The 23168-nt window shown below is 45.2% G+C and overlaps 1 protein-coding gene across 2 annotated transcripts in view; it reads left to right on the top strand.

The window, feature by feature from the left end:
- Positions 1-23168, top strand: part of TMEM132C (transmembrane protein 132C) — a gene marked incomplete at both ends in the record, with an annotated part of 190908 nt that overhangs the window by 127749 nt on the left and 39991 nt on the right. For both annotated transcript variants that reach the window (XM_082293692.1, XM_082293693.1), the window contains one exon: positions 12499-12682. In XM_082293692.1, coding sequence (XP_082149818.1) covers positions 12499-12682 — 184 coding nt within the window. The remainder of the gene's footprint in view (positions 1-12498; positions 12683-23168) is intronic.

Here is a 23168-nt window from a genome sequence, read left to right as displayed (position 1 = left end):
GGCACAAATTTTAATGGATGGAGCGTTTCCTGCACGCTCTGGTTTCTGTATTTAAAGGAAGGTGCTGCGTGCTGAGGGGAATAATAACATGTCCATGATTCACTCCTTTTGTAATGGCACTGAAGGTGTTGCAGCTGACCAGGAGTGCTACCCCAGGAAAATCAAACCAGATGAAGGATCAGGGAGGAGGCTGCAAGGGGCAAACTCCTTTCTGTTGCTGCTGTTCATTTCCAAGACCGCCCTGTCTGGGTGGCTGTCATCATCCTTCTCATCCTTCCTCCTACTGAACTTTGTTTCCATATTGCTCTTGCAAGGCTGCTGTATCAAACAAGAACCCATGACAGCATCCTTGGGTTTTCTCTCCCCACAGCTGGGTGTTAGCACTGGCAGCTCACATGAGAGCAGAGCACAGCTTGGGCTGACAGACAGCGAGTGCTTGTCTTCAGGAATTGTCTCTTACGTGACATTCACACAGCTGTGGAGTCGCTGCTGCTGCTGTCCTACAGGAACAATTAGAAGTGTAAGAAGATTTCTCAACATGCAGACAAAGGTGGAAATGCAACTGAAAAGCCCCAGGTGAACAGCAAGCTGAGATGAGGTTGCCCAGAGCAGCTGTGGCTGCCCCTGGATCCCTGGCAGTGCCCAAGGCCAGGCTGGACATTGGGGCTGGGAGCAGCCTGGGACAGTGGGAGGTGTCCCTGCCCATGGCAGGGTGGGACTGGATGAGCTTTAAGGTCCCTTCTAACCCAAACCATTCTATGATTCTTTGATTGTCTGGCTGTGACTGTGGGCTGCTGGGGCTGGCTGAGCAGTGGGGACATTGCAGTCCACAGCAACGTGGCCCTTGGCATCGTTAAGGAGGAGATTGTTAACGACCACTGTCATTTTTAAAGTGTCTTCTGGCATCAAGGTTTTTGTTCCTGCAAAAGGAGTTGAGGCAGGATGACAGGGGCACAAATTGAGTCAGGAGATGGCTGATAGACAAGCTGATGGGATTTGAGAGCTAGAGATTTTGTAGAAGGTTACTACTGGTCCAAATTAGATCCTGTTTATAAATTGAAGGAAACCTTTATGTATGAAACTCACCCCTTTCAGACCATCTGTAGTGTGAATGCAGAGTGGGAAGGGGGCAGTTCTTTGAAAATAAACTTAGAAACTGGCAAAGAACCTGAGGATGTGGCACCCACCCCACAAACCTCATCAAGCCTTATCACCTCCTGCAAATACCAGGAGAGGACTGTGAGTCTGATAATGTCCACTTTTGTGAGGATTTCCCTGGAGGATTGACCTTCTACTCTTTTCCATTTCCACTTAGAGAGAAGATAACCCTTGATTTTAGTTTTAAATTAGACTAATGGGACTGACTTACCCAGTGGTTAGGTTGAGGCAGCAGAAGGAAGCCCGTGTGTGGTTGAGGAGTGAATCAGCAGATTTCTCCTTGTGTGCTCTCAGAGTTCAGCTCCAACGCGTGAATTCGTGTGGGACAATCCACACGGGGCTGAATGTCACCACACGTGGCCACAAATCATTAATTCTCGCTCCTTCTTCCCAGCAGCTGGTTCAGCCCTGCCCTGCTGATGGCAGGCTGTGATCTCACAGCGTTGGCACAGTGTGTTATCTCAGACTCCTGTGCTGCCCCGAATGGGATTGCTCCCCGTTCTTTGTGCTCCTCCTCATCTGGCTGAGCACTGCACCCCTCTAATCCCTCCTGCAGCTGCCCTGTGTGCAGAGGAGTGTCTGATTCTGGCTTTGCATTTCCCCAGAGCCTTGGGAAGCTGGACTTTCATCAGTCTAATCCCACCTGTGATCAAACAAAGTGTTCAAAGTCAGCAAAGAGCAGGAGTGGTGACTAATATTGTTGAAGATTTCAATAACAAAGGGAAAATTTGTTCTTTAGAAGCTTTTTTTTCTTTTTTCTTTTTTTTTGGACAGTGTCCCCTAAATGTCATTTGTATAATTACATAGAAACATATTTTGACTCACCTAGTGCAAAAAGGCATAGAAAGAAGGGCATAAAAAGGCAGCAGTGATTGCTTGGAAAAAATCCCAGCAGAGCTTTAAATCTTCGCTCTGGGCAGCGAGGCAAATGTGTGACTCCGTGGTGCGTGGAGGGATTCTGTGCTAGGCTCTTGTTTATTACTTTCTGCAATAGAAACCTTGCTGTTGTTTAAGGAGTGTTCTGCTATCACGGGGCCTGGGGTTTCCCCTAGCACTGCTACACTCTTCTGGGGGTCAGGGGAAGATGAAGTTTTTTCCCTAGCAGTGGAAACTCACCTCTGTAGAGTACATCCCTCAAAAGCCTCATCCAAGTCCATTGTGTTTTCTTGCTTTGCCTGATTTAGCACATTTGAAACTGAGGTTTCCCAACAAACTAGACATGGCTATTTTCTAATGGAGGTGCTGTAGGGGGAAACCAGATTTGGACAGAGCCACAGATGTCAGAGTCACCACTTCAGAGCTGCTCTCAGAGTTTATCTGCAAGTGTTTTGTCAGTCGAGTAGGCACTTGCTTTTCTCCCAGGCCTTTTAACATTAGGATCATGTCTCCTTCATTTGTCTTCTTGAAATATTGAGGACACATTGCTCTCCGTGTGCCTGACAGCAGACAGGAGCGTCTGCACTCTGCCTGGAGACCGATGGCCACTCTCAGCTCTGAGCAGAAACCTCTCAGCTGCGAACACAAACGTTCACGTGTCCAGTGAAATCTGCAAAAGTAGCTGCGATCTCCTGCAAACTCTGACGAACATTTTGCTTAAAGACAGCTTTTCTGCTCTAGCAGATCTCTTGTGTATTTTCCTGCCTTTTCATTCTGTTAAACAGCAGGGTCGGATACAAATGCCAAGGAGCAAAGATCCAGGGCTTCTCCACGTAAATGCAGAGTCGAGGCCTGGAGTCTCCATCCTGCTGGTGGCAACGCCTTCATTCGCAAAACAGAGTGACTTCTTTTTTAATCCACCCTAACACCAAACAGATTTTGCCCCACAACTTACTCTCTCTTCAAAACAAAGTATTTCTCATTGTGAAAATTACAACTTCTTTGTGGAAAGCAGAACATTAAAAAAAGGAAATGTATTTTTGGATAGAAACTTTGATGTTTGTAATTGTGACACAACATTAGTGATGGAGTTGGGGAGAAGTCCCAGAATCCCAGAATAGTTTGGGTTGGAAGGGACCTTAAAGTTCATCCAGATCCAACCCCCTGCAATGGGCAGGGACACCTTCCTTTAGACCAATTGCTTCAAGTCCCATCCAGCCTGGCCTTGAATGAAAAATGTATAAAATTATAAATATTTATACTACCATCAATGCAGTAAACATAAGGAGAAAGAAGAATATAGATACCCAGAAGTGAAAGGGTGAACTTGCTAGTGCGATGCTGAATTAGGCAGAAATCCAAACTTAGATAGTTGGTGTAATCTCAAATCTATCAGCCGTGACAGTATCCGTTTAAATGAATCCTTAAAAATGTTAATTGCACATCACAGGCACTTCAGCAATGACATTTCTGCCACTGAATGTCGTGGGGACATTTTTCCTTTTATTATCCTTGAACAGGAGGAGTGAACTACTGGAGTTAGCCACCAAATAACTGTATCATGAAATGTAATGGATCTACCTCCAGTATTTATGCTGGTTCTGCTTTCAATAAGCTGCTTTTTAAATTTACAATGAGCAAGAGCTTTGGCTGGCATTAGGAAGGCAGCGTTGTTAAGCTTTGCTTTATGAACTGTAAAATAAAGGTTTGTCCATCAGACTTCCAGAACTGCAGCTCCTGAAAGCCCCAGGGCCCATGGTTTTTGTAAATTTGAGTAAGAGCTGGTTTATAACTGCAGCCTGGAGTTGGTCACATTTGTGTCTGATTTCCCCAGGACATTCACTAGCACCAGCTCGCTCTCTTTTGTTTTAAACATTCATAAGGAGGGAAAATGGCAGGGAAAGCAGACAGGGAACTGCAGAATCATAGAACGGCCTGAGTTGGAAAGGAGCTCAAAAATCATCAGTTCCACTGCACTGGCTGCTCTCAGTTTTCACCCATGCCACTCCCACTTGCATGGGGTTCCAGCTGAGCTCAGGATTTATCCCACTGTTACTGCTCAGTGTTTTCCTTAGACTGGTTTGGGTTTCTGCTTCACTCTACTTGTGTGTGACTTTAGCATAGGAGAGACCATGAGGGCAGCACACAGCATTAAAGAGAATTTACAAGAAAAGAGTAGGATTAAAAGAGTAACACAAATACTCTGCAAATACTAATAATAAGGGGAATAATATGGTCTGAGACAGGAGATACAGCCTGAGACTGGGGGGAAAGGAATACATTCATGCTGCAGACTGCTCCTTAGTGAAGCTTGCAAAAATATATTGACTTTCTAGAAATAAAACTGCTTGTTCACCTTCCCCAGACTGGTATTCTCCAGCTTTAGGTTGAACACAGTATTATTCAATTCCCTGCAGCTCCCAGTCCAAGGGACTGCACACAAACTGGGTTTGTTCTGGGGTGAAATTGCAGCTGTTGAGTTTATTTCTCAGAGGACACAGCTCATTCCAAGGCCTTTTTCTCTCTATTCAGGCAGCCTCACAGACACCCGGATCTTCAGCTCAGCTGGAGATCTCTTCAGACAGCTGCCATCAAGCAGTTGTTGATCATTGCTTCTGGTCTGAAAAAGTCCTTGGAAAAGGAAACTTGGAAAGCTTCAGTCGTGTCCACAGGGAATGCAGTGGGGAGCTTGGGGCTGTCACCCACAGACCTGACTTTTCTTTGCCCCATGGACTTTGGGCATGGCCAGCAAGTGTGCAAAACGACTTCAGTTCATCTCAGTTGCTTCACCACAGTATCCAACACTTACATGCTGGTTTTTTTCCTTACTAAGGAATTAAATGTGTGCTTTCCTTAAATCCATTGCCTCTACAAAATGCAGGTGTTATATCAGCTTTATATCCCTGGCGAATGGTTGGCTTGGAAGGTGTTTTTCCAGCAGGCAGGTTCTCTGTTGAGAGGAAATGGGGATCTTGATGCACAAATATTTTTGGAATTTTAAACGCAGCCAGAAAGCAGATGTCCTGGCAGAGTTGTAAAAAACCCCAACCCAGTAAAAACTGTAGGAGCTGGAATCTGAGGCTACGTGTCTGGTACCTGAGGTGTGCATATCCCACATCCGAGTTGCATACACGGTTACATCTAAATGTGATTTTTCTTGCCACCTGATTGATAATGCAGCTTCATCTTCAGTTTGTTTCAGTGTGAGTGCCTCACACTCTGTCTTCCCCAGGAGCAGTCCCTGGAGGGATGTTGGGCACAGCAGTCAGCAGTGAGGCTGTGTCCCTTCCTTTGGTCACCGTGTCACCTGAGGGCGGAGCTCTGGCACAGTCCAGTGTCGGTGCCCAGTTAGTCCAGAGATCAGCTGGTCATGGCACCAGCAGCTGGCACATCTTCACTGGTTGGAAGGTGGAGGCTGAGCCCATCCAGCTCACAAATGGATTTAGTAAATGGAGGGCCTTGTTCTGCATCAGCTCCAGGGGTACTGTTGCTTCTAAGTGGAATGAAACACATGCACAAGATGTTTGTGGTCAGAAAATCTGTTACCTAGGCTGCTTTGTCAAAGGTGTTCTCCTGCCTCTGAAAATGTCTCACTGGCTGCTCCCAAACTGTTGAAGTCAGCAGTTAAATGGGAATGATAAAACATCCTTTGGGGTATTTGATCTCATCGTGCTGCGTTTATCAGGCTGAAAGAGCCATAAAATCTACAGCTGATGATCGGATGATTCTGCCTTCCTGTCTGCATTTGAAAGCTCTGGGTTTGGAGTGAGTCTCTCTGAAAATATCTGCTCAGGGTCTCCTTTCCAGTGATGTCCCTTGGAAGCTTTTCAGTGCTTGCACATTTGCTGTCTCCAAAAGAGGAAAATACTGCTTACTTACAGTGCTGCTGGAGAGGTTCCAGTGCTGGATGAATACTGAGTAGAAAATGTCCTTCTCGGAGGCAGGAAGAGATGATGAATCACTGCGAAAGCTTATTTCTTGACCAATCTGCCTGTGTATTTTGTTATCTGAAATTATAATGAAGACATTAGCAGCCTCATCTCTTGAGCAAACTGAATGGGAAGCGAAATGAAGTTGGAAGATGATGGCAGCTCAGGGCTTGTGTTTGCAGGCAGCCTTTTCCCCGTGGCACCAGGCTGAGGCAGAGGCTCGCACGCCTCAGTCTTTTGGGAACAGGGAAAAATCAATCTCATCTACCTTGTGCCTGCGTGTGATGTAGTATCAGAGAAGACTAATGAGCCTGCTGTCTTCACTGCAGTGTTTATTGGTGATTAGTGACCTTAAAAAATGCTCTGCATAGAAGGAAGACGTTGGCGATGTACTGTGATCCCCAGTCAGGTCTCCCTCCTTCGGGGCCTGTCTTGTTCAGCGTTCTTCCTGTCCAAGAGAGAGCAATTCTGCTTTTCTGTACTCTAATTAGCAACATGACTTTTGCTCTTGTTCTCAGTGGAACATCACTGAGATTAACATCTGTAGGCAAGGCTTGGACACATAATTCAGATGCTGAATTCTTATTTCTGAGACTAGAAGAAAAAGTTATTCTTCACCTTGTTCCCCTGGGTCATAAAGGCACAGGAATATCCCACCCTAGGCTCTCTCTACCTTATGCCACCCCGACAGTGCATATTTAATCAGCTGAGAATTGCCCTCCCACATGGCAGCTCTCAGCAATTGAACCATGAGTGCTCTTCAAGCCTTTCCTCAGCCCTGCTGCGGTTGAGCCCAGCTGGGATCCTGGGGCTCAGGCCCAACGTGATAAAGGTTCCACATTGTGCCTGAAGCAGCTGGCAGGCACCAGAGGTTTTTAGAGCTCCATGATGCCTAATGCCTATTGATTTCATTTTAGCTGTAAGGATCTGTATCTTCTTGTCTTGCCTGAGGTCGTTAAAGGATGCTGTGGAGGAGCTGGGAAGTGAAACGAGATTTCCTGTCCTAGTCCAAATACCTTAATCAAAAAGCTGTGGTTTATATCACAGTTTATGACAAGAAAGCCAAGAAACCTTATTAACTAATCTGGCTCTGATCTGGACTGTACAAAGAAATCAAGAACAGCATTATATCATCCTCCTGGAGATACACACATATATTATGTGATGGTGATCAGGAGTTTGCTCTGTTGTACCTTGGATATTTTCCTTTGAAGAACTTCATAATAGTTTTAATGTCGTAGATTTCCATGAAATTATGTCTTCCCTATCTGTTAGTGTCAAAGTAGATCATCCTTTTCTTTCTCCTCTGCTGATTTTTATGGTTTAAAGATGAAAGCTAGGCAGATATTGCAAAATAAGATATTTAAGCTGCATTTTGTCTCCAGTAGTTAGCATTACTCTGTAATTACTACATCCTTTACCCAGTTTTTCAAGGGGACTAGCTTTGTAACAACTTTTATTAAGGACTTGCTGAAAGAAACTTGTCAAGCATTTGTCCTCCATGTGAACAAGTGTTTCAGGTGGGCAGTGGTGGAGCAGCCAGGTCTGGTGGAAGGTGTCCCTGCCCATGGCAGGGAGTGGAACTCGGTGACCTTTAAGGCCCTTTCCCCCCAAACCATTCTATGTTCTTTAAAGTCATCATCAGTCACCCTTTCCAAATCAATTTGTAATTCTGTGTGTTGCTAACTTTTCTTACATTGCTGTGGTTCCCCCTGGCCCCACGGCGTGTTCATTAAAGATATCACCATTATCAGTGGTTAGGAAAAGGTGCAGAGGAACAGGAAATGGGGAAGTGCAGGAACAGAGGTACACAAGCCCTGAACCCCATTCCAGCCTTTTCCAGGATGGGAAGAGGCCCTGGTGTCTCTCAGCTCTGGGGGAGTGCAGCACAGATTGCTCTGGGGTCCACTTTGACCATCAGTGCTTTTTTTTGCTGGGTTTGTCTGGTAATAACATGCTTCAGTACATTAATTTTAGTGAAGAGTGAGATGTGCACTGTAACTGAGGGATGATGGGGTTTGTACTCTTCTCCATTTTTTATGTCATTTGGTAAGTGCTGATCTTGCATTAAGATGTCACTGTCAAACTGGAGAGCATTAAAGAAGAAAGGAGTTGCTGAATTTCCAGCAGGTCGAAGTATTCTCGGATCCCTAGGCACTTTCAGTAAAAATCTGTTGGAATAAAGGATGGCTAAAAAATGTTTTTAATCTAGGCTTTTTAAAATTTCTCTTTTGAGAGCCACTGTAATAAATCGAAATTATTGATTTAGCCTGTAGCAGTCCTAAGGTTCACTCATTTAAGAGTCGAAACCGCTCTGTTACTGAGAGCAATAACCCAGGCTGTGAAATCTCTCATCAGAGGCTGCTGGTCCGCACCTGCAGATGGGCATTCAGCGAAGATTTCTGTCTGATTGCTGTCTGTGGATGGCTCTGCCATCAGCTGAGTTCTCTGCCTGCTCTCCGTGGTGATTCTCTGCCTCCCTCCCCCCTGCCCCTGGGAAAGCCTTTGCAGCCCTGGCCTGGCCACTAATTCTGGGCTCAGTGGTCACTAATTCTGGGCTCAGTGGTCACTAATTCTGGGCTCAGCTCAGCCCTGGCCAGGTTTAACATTGCTCCACCTTTTACCAGTCCCCTGCAGAAACAGAATCTGTTTTGTGTTCTGTGTCCTTGGTATTACCCACATGGGGAGTCTGTCCGGAGTTTATCATGGTTGTGCACCCATGATAGCAGGTTTTAAATGCCCTGCCTTGATAAAAGGGTTGAGTACAGCTTTTGATAGAGCCAGGCCTGGTCATCAATAGAAGAAAAATCTTCTTTCAAGGGTAAATATTTCTTAGGGCACTGAAGGTTTGAATGATCAGTAAGCAGTTGCAAAGGAACGCTTAACATCATACTCAAAAATATTCTAAAATCAGAAATCTTGGTCCAGTTAGCACTGGCTGATCTCCCAAGTGCGTGTGCTGCCCACACAGCTGGCAGCAGCTGGCGAGTTGCATGGCATTTTCTCCCGATGTCACTTCTGTTTTGCCTTTTATGCATCTTTTATTATCTTTCCATTAACAGAACATTTCCATTCCACCTTCTTTTTCTAAAATTGCGCTGCTCAGAAGCATTCAGGGGCTCTGCTGCCCGTTCTCCTGGGGCAGCACTTTGCTGCCAGCCTCTGCCAGGAGTAAATTACCCCATCCCTGACGTGCAGGCTCAGCTGCTGGGGCCATAAGCAGCTCCTCATCGCTGCCCATCTGCCCCAGCAGGGAGTAGCTGTGGGTTCAGCTCCTGGCTGATGTCTGCTCAGACCCACCCTCCCAGGGGCTGCTCAGCACATCAAAAGGACTCTTCACTCCCTTGTGCAAGCACGTGCTCCAGCCTAGCCCTGAATGATTAGGATTTTTGTAAATTAAAATAAATCCAAGGAGTGAACTGGCCCAGGGGAGCTCTCAATCCAATCAAATTAGACTCATATATCCACCCTGGAGCAATTCCTTAGAAGCCCTGCCTTCAGGAAGCTTCATTTGTAATCACTACATGCTGTGTACTTTAGAAAAGTTTTATAATTACTCGCTGTTCCGGCTGCTGAGCACTTCTAAATGTTGGATATTAAGGAACTGCTGTTTCAGTCAGTGAACAAGCTCTGAACATTAAATGTGCTTCGCGAGAAGCATTTTTTTCTCAGGCATTACACATCTCTGAAGGCATACTTTCTTTCAAGTGGATGCTTTCCCAGCTGTTGATCATCTCTCTGTTTCTTCTGTGTGAAGAGAGAAGGAGGAAACTGATGATGGCGTGACATTGGATAAAGGCTGGTTTGCTGTGGAGGGAGGTGGCTGCTTTACTCACAGATGCAGGCACTGGAATGATGGTGCAAGCCAGCCTGGGAAAGCACCAGGAAAAGCTTTGTCTTGCACCATGCTCGTTTTTTGACATTGTTGTGTCACACGTTTTACAGAAAAAAATATTTTAGCATTGATCAGAGATCTGTAGATGAATTTTGGTAGCATTTTTTATGGCTCTCCACCACTAGAGCAGCCTGTCTTTGTCATGGGTGCTGGGGACACTTGGCCAGAATAGCTCAGTGAGTGATTCCAAGTGCTCAGGGAGAACTGGCAATCCAAACTGGCGGGTGTTCTGTAAAAGATGGTAGCAATGATTTCTTTCACAGAACAGCTCATCAGAAACATGCCCCAGGCACAGGATGGTGCTAGGGTGCTGAAGACCATTTCTAGAATCGGGTGCTGTGGTTGCCAGGGGTTAATAGAAGATTTGCAGGGGTTAATAGAAGATTTGCAGGGGTTAATAGAAGATTTGGCAAAACACAGATGGGTTCCTTAGCTGTGCCAGCCTTCCACACGACCCTGAGTGTGTCACCAGCCCCTCCTGCAGTCCTGGGAGCAAAGCTGGGACACCGAGTCCACAGGGAAAGGGAGGAGAGGTTTGGGAGTCAGGCACTGGCTGGAAATGAGCCCTCTCCCACTTCAGATCTCACCTCGAGCTCTCTGGAGCTGCCAGCAGAGCTGTGGGGCTTTTGTTGGAAAGGTGCACGTTTCACATCTGCTCAGGGGATCTTGGGGGAAATGCATGCAAACGTCTTCATCTGGAGACCTTCCCTGACATTCATTAACTCTTAGAACAGCTTTGATGAGTGCAAAGATTTATTCTGCATTTGGTGTAAGGGAAAGCCCTGAGATAGTCAATCACATGGAAAAACCTTTTCTCTGTCAGGTACTAAGAATCAGAACTAGAAATGGTGCAAATAATGTCATTTCAGGTGTCATTAATCCAAGCCATAATGGTGCCTTTAGCAGCTAAATGAACGCTGCAGCTCAGGTGATTCAGGTATCTTTGCATACGATCAAGTTTTCAAATAAATTACCAAGTTCCATCCGGTATATATTCATTTTGAGGTGTCCCAGAAGTGTGTAAACCACAGTTATTGCAGTTGCCTCGTATTTACAGGCTGTAAGATTTATTTAGTGGGAACCCTTCAAATGGCAATAGGCTGGGCTTGAGTTATGAATTGCTAAACCCATCCATCTATCACATTACTACCCAAAATCACTCTCTGCAGGCAGGGAATGTGCCACTATCACAAAAGTGGCCCAATGTCTCTTTTGACACAGCAAGAAAACAGCAAGGGAATAAATTTCAAGCATTAGGCAGTATTAAGGCTTTTCAGAGGGAGCCATCCTAATGAAAACCCATAATCAAAATAATAATTATCGGGGGAACCATTTGCTTTCAAGGTAATCATGCAAAGTAAAGCACAGAATATGTCTTAAGTGGCAAAAAATGGTGATTTCTGTTCACAGGGAGAAAGAAAGTCTAGCACTTGAGAATATAAGTGCTTTGTACATGATCAGTTCTTGATGGATTTTTCCAGAAATGGGCCTTCATGTCTTGTATGTAAAAAAGAGAGGAAGAATTGAAGCTGTTACGTGATGAATGCAGGCGGAGGTGTGATGAGGCTGGCACTGGGTTACTGAGCTAGGAAGTTACCTGTCATTCTCTTCATTTTCAATTCATTTCAGGTTAGGTTAGATTGCAGTAATATTCAGTGGAATATTAAGGCTGTGGGAAGACATTTGGAAAGTTCCAGAAAAGTTAAGGTATAATTTCTAGTGAAGGGAACTTAAACTTTTTTTTTTTTTTAATTAAACCAGCAGCTAGTCCAGCAAATTTCTGTCATATATTCTTACTATTTCTGGTGTAGTTAAAGAAATTTCATGTGAGGGAAACATTTCCAGCATGTCTTTTCTTAACTTTTATTCAAATTTGCTTACTGGGTTCATGGTTTATTTTACCTGCCACAGCTTTGTTCTTTCTATTTGCTCTCAGCTGCCTGAGATTTTAATTTAGAGAGCACCTCTAAGATTGGACTAATAGTGTCATTTTTTTCATTTCATCATGTTAATTGTTTTAATGGCTTCCCCATGCCAGCTACACTGAGCTTCATTGCTGAGGATTTCTGTGATGTTGGTGGTGGACATCTTCGGGGAACCTTGGTTTTCTCTTTGACTGCACTAACTCCGGGTTCCTCAGTCTTCATGAGCTGCACTGGCCTGAACTTTGGTGGATCAGAGTTCAAATCCAACTCATAATATGAAACATATTTGTGAAATCATACAAAACATGTGATGAAGTGTATTTTGCCTTCATCAGCTGCAGTAACCTGGATTCCATCCCTTCACAGTGCCCATAGTAAGAGCAGCTGACCCCTTTATCTTTAATCTCTTTCAAAATACCATAGCAACAGTTGCACTAATCTTCTGAAGACCACTTGCTTTGCATCTTACTACCTTTTTTATAATGTAATCAGGCACAGGGCAATAAAAGATACATGATCTCCTCATCGCTGCTCCAGCAGGGAGTAGCTGTGGGCTCAGCTCCTGGCTGGGTCAGTTCGTGTGCTCTGAAGTAGCTGTGGATTGGGAAAAGTCCTCCTGAAAGTGTGATACCTGCACTTCCCAGTGACTGATTCCCTTCATTTGCCTTCTTCAGAGAAAGTAACGGCTCTCCTTTGCCTGTTTCCCTCTCCCCAGAAGCACCAGTCTGTTCCACGAGGTCGTGCAGCTGGGCTTTGAGATCGCCAGTTTCAGCAGCCTGTCGGGGACGCAGCCCATCACCTGGCAGGTGGAGTACCCCCGCCGGGGCTCCAGCGACATCGCCCTGTCCGAGATCTTCATCTGCCAGAAGGACCTGGTGGGAATCGTGCCCCTGGCCATGGTAAGAGCCCCTTCTAGCTTTGCTCCACCCTTGTGGGCCGAGGAAACCAGTGCCAGCCTCAGCCTCAGCAGGGAGTGCCTCTGGGAGCATCCCTCGCTCCGTGCTCCGTGCACGTCACAGCTGCAGTTCTCACACGGCAGCCGCAGAGCAAAGGGGTGCTGCCCCTTCAGCCCTCTCCCTCGGGTTTAGTCCCTGAGTTTCTGGCATGCCAGTCTGCTTTCTCACAAAGCCACATAGATCTTCCTTCCCGCTTCTGATTGCCTCGGACTCGCAAGCTGCAGAGCAACTTCAGAGGGCCTCAAGGACCTTCTGCTAAACTCCCAAGTTGCTTGGTCCTTAGTAGGCTGAGGCTGATACCAATTCTTCTGCCTGATGCCCTAATAGTGTAAGAACTTTTGGTTTCAAGTCAAAAATAGAAAACAATAATAGCCTCAATAATGTATTTAAGAATCATGAAGTGCAGACTTTCATGGGGATAAATGCTTTAGGTTAAAATCCACTTTCTCTGCTCAGCATTTTAGGAAAACAAGGAATTTCACTGGATTCTCCAGCATCTCAGGTGTGCTGTTATTAGGCAGGCATTTTATTTTCTGTTGGTCAGGATTTGGAAGTACAGTTACACATACCTCTGTGCTTCTTGTGAATTTTGCCTCTCCTATGTATAATCTTGGTGGCAAAATTCTGGCAGTCTTTTATTTGAACACTGTTCAGCAGATAATTAGATGAGTATTATTTCCTGGAAGTCCCAGGCTTCAATATATTCTCCCCCTTTGAAGAGTAAAACTGCTGCTCCTATCAAATGAGGTCATGGCCAGCAATTTCCTGATCCACAGTCTGTTAAGTCAGCAGAAAGCCTGTACTGCATTCCAGATCTGAGAGGGAAATAATTGTCCTCATTACCTGTCAAGTTGAACAGAGAATATTTATTAGAGCATCTGTCCTCTAAGGACTGGAGAACGTGCGTGAAGAAGAATTTTGTGGTCAGATTTTATTTTGAGATAAATGCCTTCCACTACCAAACAATGGACATGTGTCTGCTGGCAGACTTCGTGTCTTCTTGCTCATTTCATGAAAGAATTCATCAGCTTCTTCTCTGTATTCCATATCTGAGGGAATCAAGATTTTAATCTGTCCTGTCAGGGTGTTATGCCTTTGCACTTGCATACAGGGTTCTTGCAGACTTGTGTCTATTCTGCATTAAAATTCATCTGCCTGTAAGGGTTCCTGTGAGAACTGGAGGTCTAAATGGATGCATTTAGTGTTGTATAAATCATGTAAGGAGAGATCCTTTATTCCCAAGAGATTGCCAGTAGGCACTGTGGGTTCAAACAGAGGGTTCAAACAATGAAATCATTAAACCTTTCTCCTCACAAAGCTTTCTTGTGTTTATCTCATTGCTGTACCTTGTGATAACACTTAGCCAGAGCCAAAATACCCTGTGTTTCCAGAATCCAGTTGGATAGAACACCAGAGTGCACTTGGCTTTACTAGCAGGATATTGGTAGAGAAAGGGAATCCTCAGTTTCCTGCAGCTAACACTGTGTGTCCAGCCAGGGCGCTTTCTTCATGCAGGCACTGATCTCCAGCTGAGCTGATTACCTGGCAGCTCTCCTGCTCAGAAACAAGAGTCACACTGAACACAGACAGGGTGATAACTGTATCTGCTGAGAAGCCAGATCTGAGTCTTTATCCTCGCTGCCAGAGGAGCAGCAGCACACGCTTGTGTACAGAAATTAGATCTCAGTGTTTAGCAGCAAGTGGGGTTTATAATCCTCTGGAGGGGAGGGTAGATTTTGTTGATTCAAGCATGGAGTGTTCCCGGGTAGAACTGCTGACATCCAAAGTCAGAGCAGTCCTTGCACACTTCTGAAAGTGACCACAAAAAGGAGCTGCCCAAAGACCCTGCAGTGTCCCAGGATGGAGGAGCTGCTCAGGTCTCTGCCATGGGTCTGAGGGGGGCCCTGGAAAGCCTTGGGAGGATGGAAGCAGCAAACTTCTGCCTGGTTTGGGTACAGCATAAAGGCTGTCTCTGACCCATGGACTACAGCTTGTCTCACTTGAGCCATTCCAAACTTATGAAGCAAGAAGGATCATGTGTCTTTTATTGCCCTGTGCCTGATTACGTTGCAGAAAGAATAGTAAGATGAAAACCGAGTGGTCTTCAAAAGATTAGTGCAACTGTTGCTATGGTATTTTGAAAGAGATTAAAGAATTGACATTGTCAGCAAGAACTGAACCTGAAATTTTAAAAGAGCCTTATAGGACCTGGATCAGTGGAGCAAGTGGTAGGGTAAAGCTGCTGGAAAATCAGTGGGAATTCATCATGTAGTTAAAAAAGAGAGTTTTAGCAGAATCCATATTCCATGTGCCTAAATAGTGTGTGCAGGTAAGGAACAGCAACACAGGGATGCTGCTACAGGGAAATAATAGGAGCAAGAGACATCAAAACCGCTGGGCTGACAGTAACTGTAATAATTTTTTGCCAGAAAAAAATGACACATCAATTTGAGGGAAGTGTGTTTTTCTCCCAAGCTCGGAAGTTAATCAGTCTGAGTAATTTTGGAGGACGTGTCACCCTTCAAGGTAGTTGGAGAGGAAAAATGAGACAGAAAAGTTAGAAAGATGTAATTTTAACTGGCTTGTTGCTTTCTAACTCTCACATAACAGACTTTTAGTGAAGTACAGTGCATCAAACTAGATCCTAGTCAGACATGCACTCTCCTTTCCAAATTCCTGAGTGTGGCACTTGGTGAAGCCATCCACTCGATGTACTTTTCATGCAGGCTGTGTGAAGGTCTACGAGGCTCCCTCCAAGTGTGAGATTAAATTTACATTGTTATATTTCCATCATTGAACAGCAATAATTACTGAGGCAAGACTTGTGAAGAGCTAATGTCATTTATTAGACCTTCTGATAGAGATGGGAACAAACAGATGCTCTTGCAGGCACACACTCCCTCCTTCAGATCTCTTGACTCACTTAAATCCCAGCTGCTGTGAGATAGCGTAGCTACAGAAACTGAGGCTTGTAAAATTCATCCACTAGGAGAGTTAAATAAGAAAATAAAATAATTTCTTAAGGCAAACCAGAAAATATATCCCACTGTCTGTGGACAGGAAAAACCTACTGGCTGAATGGTGCCCTATTCTGGCTTTTCTAAATTTCATGTTACTTGTTGCAGGATCAATTAGGAAAGTGCTTTCATAGGACCTTAAATAATTACCTGCTAAGCTGCTTTTGAAAACCTCCTCAATTAATCACAGGTAACCTCAGAACTAGCCAATTAAGGTGTACAAGGTTGCTTCACTTGCTTTCCACAAAGTTTCCTAAGATTTCCATCCTGCCAGGAGCGAATGTAGCCAACTCTGTAGATTCTGCCTCTTGGCTCTATTAAAATACCCCAAATGTACATCTGTAGTGTGTGCACACACAGGAATCCCACTGGAGAGCTCTGTGTGTCTGTGTTCAGTGTGAGGCCACGTTTTAGGAAGCTCAGGCAGAGATTTCTTTTCGTGCTTTAAATGGATAACGCGTATTTTAAACATAACTAAATTTTGTTTTGGGATAGAACAAGGTGGAAAACCTGTGTGTAAATGCATCGTTCAGTGCTAATATTAAAGGAGAGCTCCTTCATGGGGGGAGGATGGGAAATCAATGCTTTAATATTTATGCAAGAGCATCTGGGTCCCTTATCTGGAACTGGAGCAGGAGTCCTTCACCAGCAGGATGCGCTCCCTCTTAGGTTGATCTCTAAGTGTGACTTGCATGAAATACAAATATTAAAATGCTGAAGCATAAACTCGATATCAGGAGCCTATTCTGAGAGTTCTACTCTAAATTTACTTCAAAGGCCGCTTGTCACCATGGGAAGCCATGCAACTTGCTCATCCATGCATATTTCCTCTTGAAAATAACACTCATTTTCAGTGGGTCTTTTGGGTTTCACTCCTCAGCCTCTGTGATCCACTGGTGACTGCTTACAAGCAAAGCATGGCTGGAACAGGCTCAGGCATTTCTGAAAGGTTCTTGCTGCTGTTTCACGTGCCCAGAAGTTTGTCTGTTCTCCTCAGCTGTACCAGTGGGTCTCATCAAACCTATAATAACCTGTCTCTGCATGTCCTGCCTTTCTACTGGCGGGAACTGATGCACCCACTGCTACAAACTGAAGCATCTTTCCCCTGTGAAACAGCATCCTGTGAGCTGCTGCTGAATCCAGGTTTGAAGTTTTTCTGCAGAGTAGCCTGGCCATGGCAGCATCAGTGTGTAGCTGAGACTCTCAGCTGCTCATTAGGCAGTGCAGTTCCTCGTGCTTTTTGCTCAGTGCTAAGTTGTTCATTAGGAAGTGCTTGTTTTGCGTGTTTCTTTACGTTCTGAACTCAGTGTGTTGATGTTCCTGCTGCAGAAGCAGGGGATGGACCTGCTGTGGAGCTGTGACTCAGCCAAAACCACTTTCTGACAGTTTTTATGTGTGCTTGTTAACTGGCTTTCCATTAAAACAGAGATGATCAAAAACTTAGCTCCCAAAGCACTGTTGCTTTATGTACACATTTATGTCTGCTCTTCCCTAAGGTAAGGATTTTTTAAGGTATTTCACTGTAATGAAGTCCCTGCAATACCATTTTAAAATATGGACCCGAATAAATAGAGTTTTCATGCCTGCACAGTCTGTGAGTTCACACCATAAAGCTCTATCTAGTTCAAGGTCACACAAGTGCAGAATTCTCACTCTGGTTCATCTTTCAGTCTTGATAGAAGTGGATGCAACAGGCACTGAGGAGCTTTCCAGAAGGAAAAATCCATTTCCAGATTTGCTTATCACAAACAAACAAATGAACAAACACATCATCCAAATGAACAAACACATCATCCACGTGTCAGACTTTTCAGCTGCCAGGTATTGTCTCAGATAATTCAGTTATGGATCGCATGAAATAGACACTGTGAGTTGTAGGAGGTTTATTTTATGTAAAACTGAGCTATTACTATTAATACACCAACTGGGACAGCTTACAGCAGCTCTGCAGCCCTGACTAACGCCGTGAAGTCAGGAGTTCAGAGGGGGTGTTGGTGAAAGGGCAGAGCCACAATGGCCTGGCTGAAGGGAGACACAGAGATACCTTCTGTGCCTCCCATTCCCACCACTGAGGCTGCAGTGCTGGTCTGAGGAGATAGCATTGCTTCCTTCAGATTTATGGGGCACAGAATTGCACTGATTGTGCCCCTGCTCTCTCTTGGTATGAGCTGAACTCAGGAGCCCCGTGCCTGCTGGAAAATCGGCCCTGTCCCACAGTGAGCTCGGCTGGCACTTGCAGTGCTTATTGATTAATCTTATCTGGGAAGAATTGGCGTTTTTTATTGTCTGCCCATCAGGAAACAAAAGCAAAAAAACGGATGAACCGTTGCTCATTGATCTCAAATTGGTCGGAAGATGCAGACAACATAAAGAATCCAAAATGACGCAATTTAACACTGCTTTTTAAAGTCCCAGACATCATTTCTACAATCCTTGCAGTTTGCCTCTAGTTTCTGTTGTCCTCTTCTTCACTACAGTCACATTCAGTCCTGCCTTTTGCAGGAAATGAGAATGGATCAATAAAGCTATCTCAGCTGGCTGGAATTCATATTTCCATTGCATCAAGCTGTATGTCATTTTCTGTGCAGCACAAGAGTGTGTATAATTTCCTCTTCCAGCATCCCCCCTATCTGACAGTGCTATGGAATGGATTACTTTGGGATTTTTAAGATGCTGAGGAGAGGTGGGGCCAGCTAGCTTCCATATTTTTAAAGATCTCTGAAAAATATTAATATAAGGCTTAATAGATGCTTCTTAGTCTTGAAAGGAGGCAAACCCTGCTAACCAAACAAAAAAATTGCAGAACAACAAGGGTGTGCAGTGAGAGAGCCAGCAAGTAAATTATTGCTGCTTGGTGTGCTGGAAGAGGAGTGTCAGAAACCTGTAGAAAATCCTGTGTGTGAGCCAAGCTGATCAAAGTCAGGATGTTGGTCAGGGCTCACTGAAACGGAGCTCCCTGAATGGGAAGGGAGGGACAGCACAGCTGACAGAGGGATACAGGATCCCACTTGTGTCAGTTCATGGCCCTGCGTTGTGTAACGTGTGGAGTCTGGAGATGGTGTGGTTCTTGTGGTGTGTTTTGGGGACTGCTCTGAGTGTTGGCTCAGGTTTGTGATACTGCTCCATCAGAAGAAGACGTCTGAAATAACAGTTAATATTTGAAGTGACAGCTGATTAAAATTCTGATTGTTTAACATAACCACAAAGGCAATTTCACAGCTGCTGCACATGTGAGCAGAGCCAGCAGAGAGGGAGGGAGCTCTGGTCCCACATGATGGTGCCTGAGAAGGACATTCCAGGGCCGGGTATTTCAGTGCTGAAACTGCTCAGGACTGTGTTCAGCCTGTGTGCCCTCCCCTGCTGCCCTCACAGCCACACCAGATGGAGGAGGGCAGAGGGGCACTTCCCAGAAGGAGCAGACCAACTTCAGAGGCTGATGTTGTGCAGAAGTTTGCAGCTGAGAGAGAACTGGAATTTAAAGGCAGAGAAGTTGCTGATTTGCAGGACTGCAGGGTGTGTTGAGCAGCTCAGGCTGTGAGCAGAGCTCTGCCATGGCCAGCCCTGCAGGCAGGTGCTCTCCTGGCTGTGCCTCCTGCAGCACGGAGCTGCTCCTGCCAAGGGCTGCAGAGGGGAAAAGGGAGGTGGAAGAACATGGCACGGCTTTGTGTGGGAGCTGCTGCTGCAGCTGGAAAGGGAATTGCACTCAGCAGTCTCCACTGCTAGACTGGGCCTTCTCCTCTGGAATTAATGTACTGGTTCTCCCTAAACTGGAGTTTTCTCATTAGCTTTAGCTGACAAATGATTGCCTAGACTTAAATCATAAATACACATCCGCTGTCCAAACTAATTCCAGGCAACAAACGTTTGTGGTTTTCCCTGGAGAGTAAATGGGCTCCACCTCCTCGTGCTGTCACTTTGAGGAGGTGACAGCTGAGCAGGGGCTGCCAGAGCAGACCAGGTGTGTTTGCACACAGAGCTGGTTCTCAGCCAGCCTGAGCATTAGGTGGGATAGCTGTGACCCATACAGAAAAACGGGAGGGATTTCTCTTAATTGGCATCTTCTAATGATGATTTTGATCTGTAAGGAGAGTTCTGATGTTTCTGGGGGATGCCTCACTCTTCACAGCCAGGTGAAACATTTGCTTAGCAGAGTTGTGAATTGTTTAGGCTGGACTCTAATTAAGGAGGTCCTGAGGTGTTACAGCCTGGGCAGTGAAACGATGGAGACAACGAGAAAATGCTTTACTCTAATGGGATATAATGAGGGAGCATGGGGTTAAAAATCACCATGACTTTTATAAGCCTCAGTGTTTTAATGAGCTACCCCAAACCTTAAAAACCCAGGAACTTTTCACCTTCGATTTGCTCTGGATGCATGTTTGCCCTGCCCTGCTCTCCATTTACAGTTCATTATCCAGACAGATGCTCATCACTGAGGATGTTTGTCATGGAATTCATTAGGAATCTGTACTTTAAACTCAGTAGTTCTGCTTGAGGGAGATAACCACGGAAGGCAGGACAGGGCTCAGCTCAGTGCAGAGGACAGAGCTGGCATTGTGCTGCTGGCTCTCTCTTTGCCCTTGCAGCAGCTGCTGGAGGACACGGGGAGCAGCAGTGGGGAGGGGATCTCATCTGTTCATAATCCCAGAACCAAAAGGGTACCAGAACCTCACCAAAGCTTGGACCAACAAAAAACCAACTTTTCTGAGCTGGACAGGCTGTGTGCAGGGGCCCTCCTGCAATGCCCCAGCTGTCCTTGTGGTGCCATGTGCTGAGCAAGTGAACAGCCCAGCCCTTGCACTGTGTGCCCCCATTGCTGTGGGGTGTCTCTAGAGCCCAGTTAAACTGCAGGGCCTGGCAAAGGGAATCCACACAGACACTGAACTGCTCGAGATGGGTTTTCCCCTCAGAAAAAACTCATGCACCAGCACCACGGCATGACCACCACGCTGGTGAGAGAGGGAATTTCAGCAGGCAAATGGAAAAAAAGTGCCACTGACATTAATTTTAATCAGGTCCCAATCATCTGATTTGTCCTCGGTATTTTTTTTTTCCTCTAGCAGGGCTGATTGTCTTTCTGCAAGATTTGTTACCTCACAGAACAATAATACAGGCTGTAATGATGTAATTTATGGCTGCAATTTGCTTTTGGAAATCCTCTATTAGTGAAAAATAGCAGCAATGCAGTTTTATTAATTACAGTAGGTGACTGTTGAATGCTGAGTGTCAGTACCAGAGGAGTGACTGTGTTGTGCTCTGCTCCCCAAGGCCCTGTAGGAGCAGAGCTCTGTGTCCTTTGGAGGCTGTGAAATGAGTATTTGGCTTAAACTAAATAAGTGTAAAAATAATTCAAGTTCACTGGGAAGTTTGAGAAAATGATAGAGGGAAACATTAGCCTGTAAATTTGGTATTGAGAGACACGCCAGAGTGTTACTGCAGCACATAATGTGCTCACATACAGGATGGCTCTGCAGAATTGCACATTTATTTACACCTTCTACCCCCAAACTGCTGCTTGCAGTTCAGACCTTGAGGTTCATTACTGAGCTCTAGTCTCGGTGTGCCATGCCAGGGAGAAGCACTTCATCTCTTTTCTTTCTTTAATGTGGACATTTTTTACCTCGGCATAACACTTTTATTTTCATTTGCATAAACCAGACTTTACTGGGATGTAGCCTGGGGAAAAAGGATGCGGGCAAAAACCACCTTGTGTGATTTAAAGGTGAATTCTCTTCCTTTTGTGTTCTGAAACAGTGCACAGCTGGCTGAGGTCCAGAAGGCTTGCTATAACCTCTCTGTGCTCTTGAGCTCTCATTTTGGGGAGCTAACAGAAGGCAGGAGGCCTCCTGCTGCACAGATTATGTCAGCAGCAGAAACCAAAGCGATCAGTCTCAGACCTGGGCGTCCTCAGGAATCATTTTGTCCAGGCTCCTGCATGCCCGTGTGCCAGGGCTGGGAAGTTTTTACACAGCTTGCTGCTTGATGGAGCCAGCAGAGGAGCCTCTGGTTTGGCTGCTGGAGCTGGGACAAAATGTCAATTGGAAGCACTGAAAAGCAGGACTGAGAGAGGAGCTGCCAGCTGGCACAGGTATCCTGAGGCATATGTTTTAAGGATGCCTGGAAGCTTCAGGAGTGAGCTTGGTGTGGTAATAAATAAGTCATTCGAGACTCAGTAATTCCTCCTCACTGCTCTTACCTCATCCAAATTATGGGCTACTCATTAAGCACTGGGAGGCTCTGATCTGCAAAAATAGGAATTGTCTGGTGGGATGGGAGCCACATGTCTGTCTGCAGTTAGTTTCTGCCTCTCCTGGATCCTTGGCTCAGGCCCACAGCAGGTTGACTCATCTTTAAAATGGACATGTATCTCCTGTGTTACAATGCAAGGGTTTGGCTGACAGGAGTTCTGTACTGCTGATTCTTTATGAAGGAAAATTCCCTGCTTAAACATGGATGCTGGTCTCCCCTACGTCAGTACTGGCAGGGCAGTTGTAGCTCTCAAGAGTAAAAATAGGAGTAATTCCATGAGTGAAGCATGGTTTGTGGCTAGAGGTGATGTCTTTTATTAGGCCATCCAACAGATGGAAGAAAAAGCCAAGCTCTCAAGCACACAGATCTTTATTCAAGCCTCTTTCAGCGCTGGAAGTTGCTGTGAGATGCTCAGATAAAGTTAATGGTCACTGGGGTTGCTCCAGGTTATACTAACAAAGAAAACAGTGCTTTAAACAAATGGATTTGATCCCTTCGTCTGTCATATCCTGACTTATACAATGATCAGAGCAACCTCTTTCAAGGATGCTTCTCTAGCCAAGAGCCTCCAGCAGGATCTGGACAAGCAACCCCTGAAGGTAAAACATGTTTCTGCTGGAGTAAGGGGGAAATAATTGCATCTGTGATTATACATACCGTATATATTCAATTTTCCTCCTTCTAGATATATGCCAGGTTCAGTTTCTATATCATAAGGCCCACCAGTCTATCAGACATGTGTCTGATCAATAATTTAATTTTCCTGTGTCAGTCTCTCATCTTTTTAACGGCAGTGGGTTTCTGATGTCTGTACAGTATCTGCTCTCATTAATGCAATAATCTTGTTCCTGCCCTCTGTGTGCTTTGCTTGGGTGGAGCTGCTGTGAAGTCAGTGAAATCAATAAACTGTTTGAAAAGGAAAAATAATCTAGGTACAAGGATAGGAAATAATAATGACTATTTCCTGCATTTTTATGACCACTTTTTCATGGTGGTTGCATAAGAATTCATGGTGTCTTTGTTACAGATTTTGCTTATCGAAAATTAAAGCTGTACAGCCAAAATAAGAAAGGAGCAAGTAGAAAATCTCTCTTGCTGGTTTCAAACCAGACTAAATGAAATTGAAATACTGAAGCAGAAGCTGCCTGCTTCACTTCCACTGT

Source organism: Coloeus monedula, assembly GCF_965178545.1.
Source record: "Coloeus monedula genome assembly, chromosome: 18".
Classification (NCBI taxonomy): Eukaryota; Metazoa; Chordata; class Aves; order Passeriformes; family Corvidae; genus Coloeus; species Coloeus monedula.
This window is presented reverse-complemented; position numbering and strand designations above follow the sequence as displayed.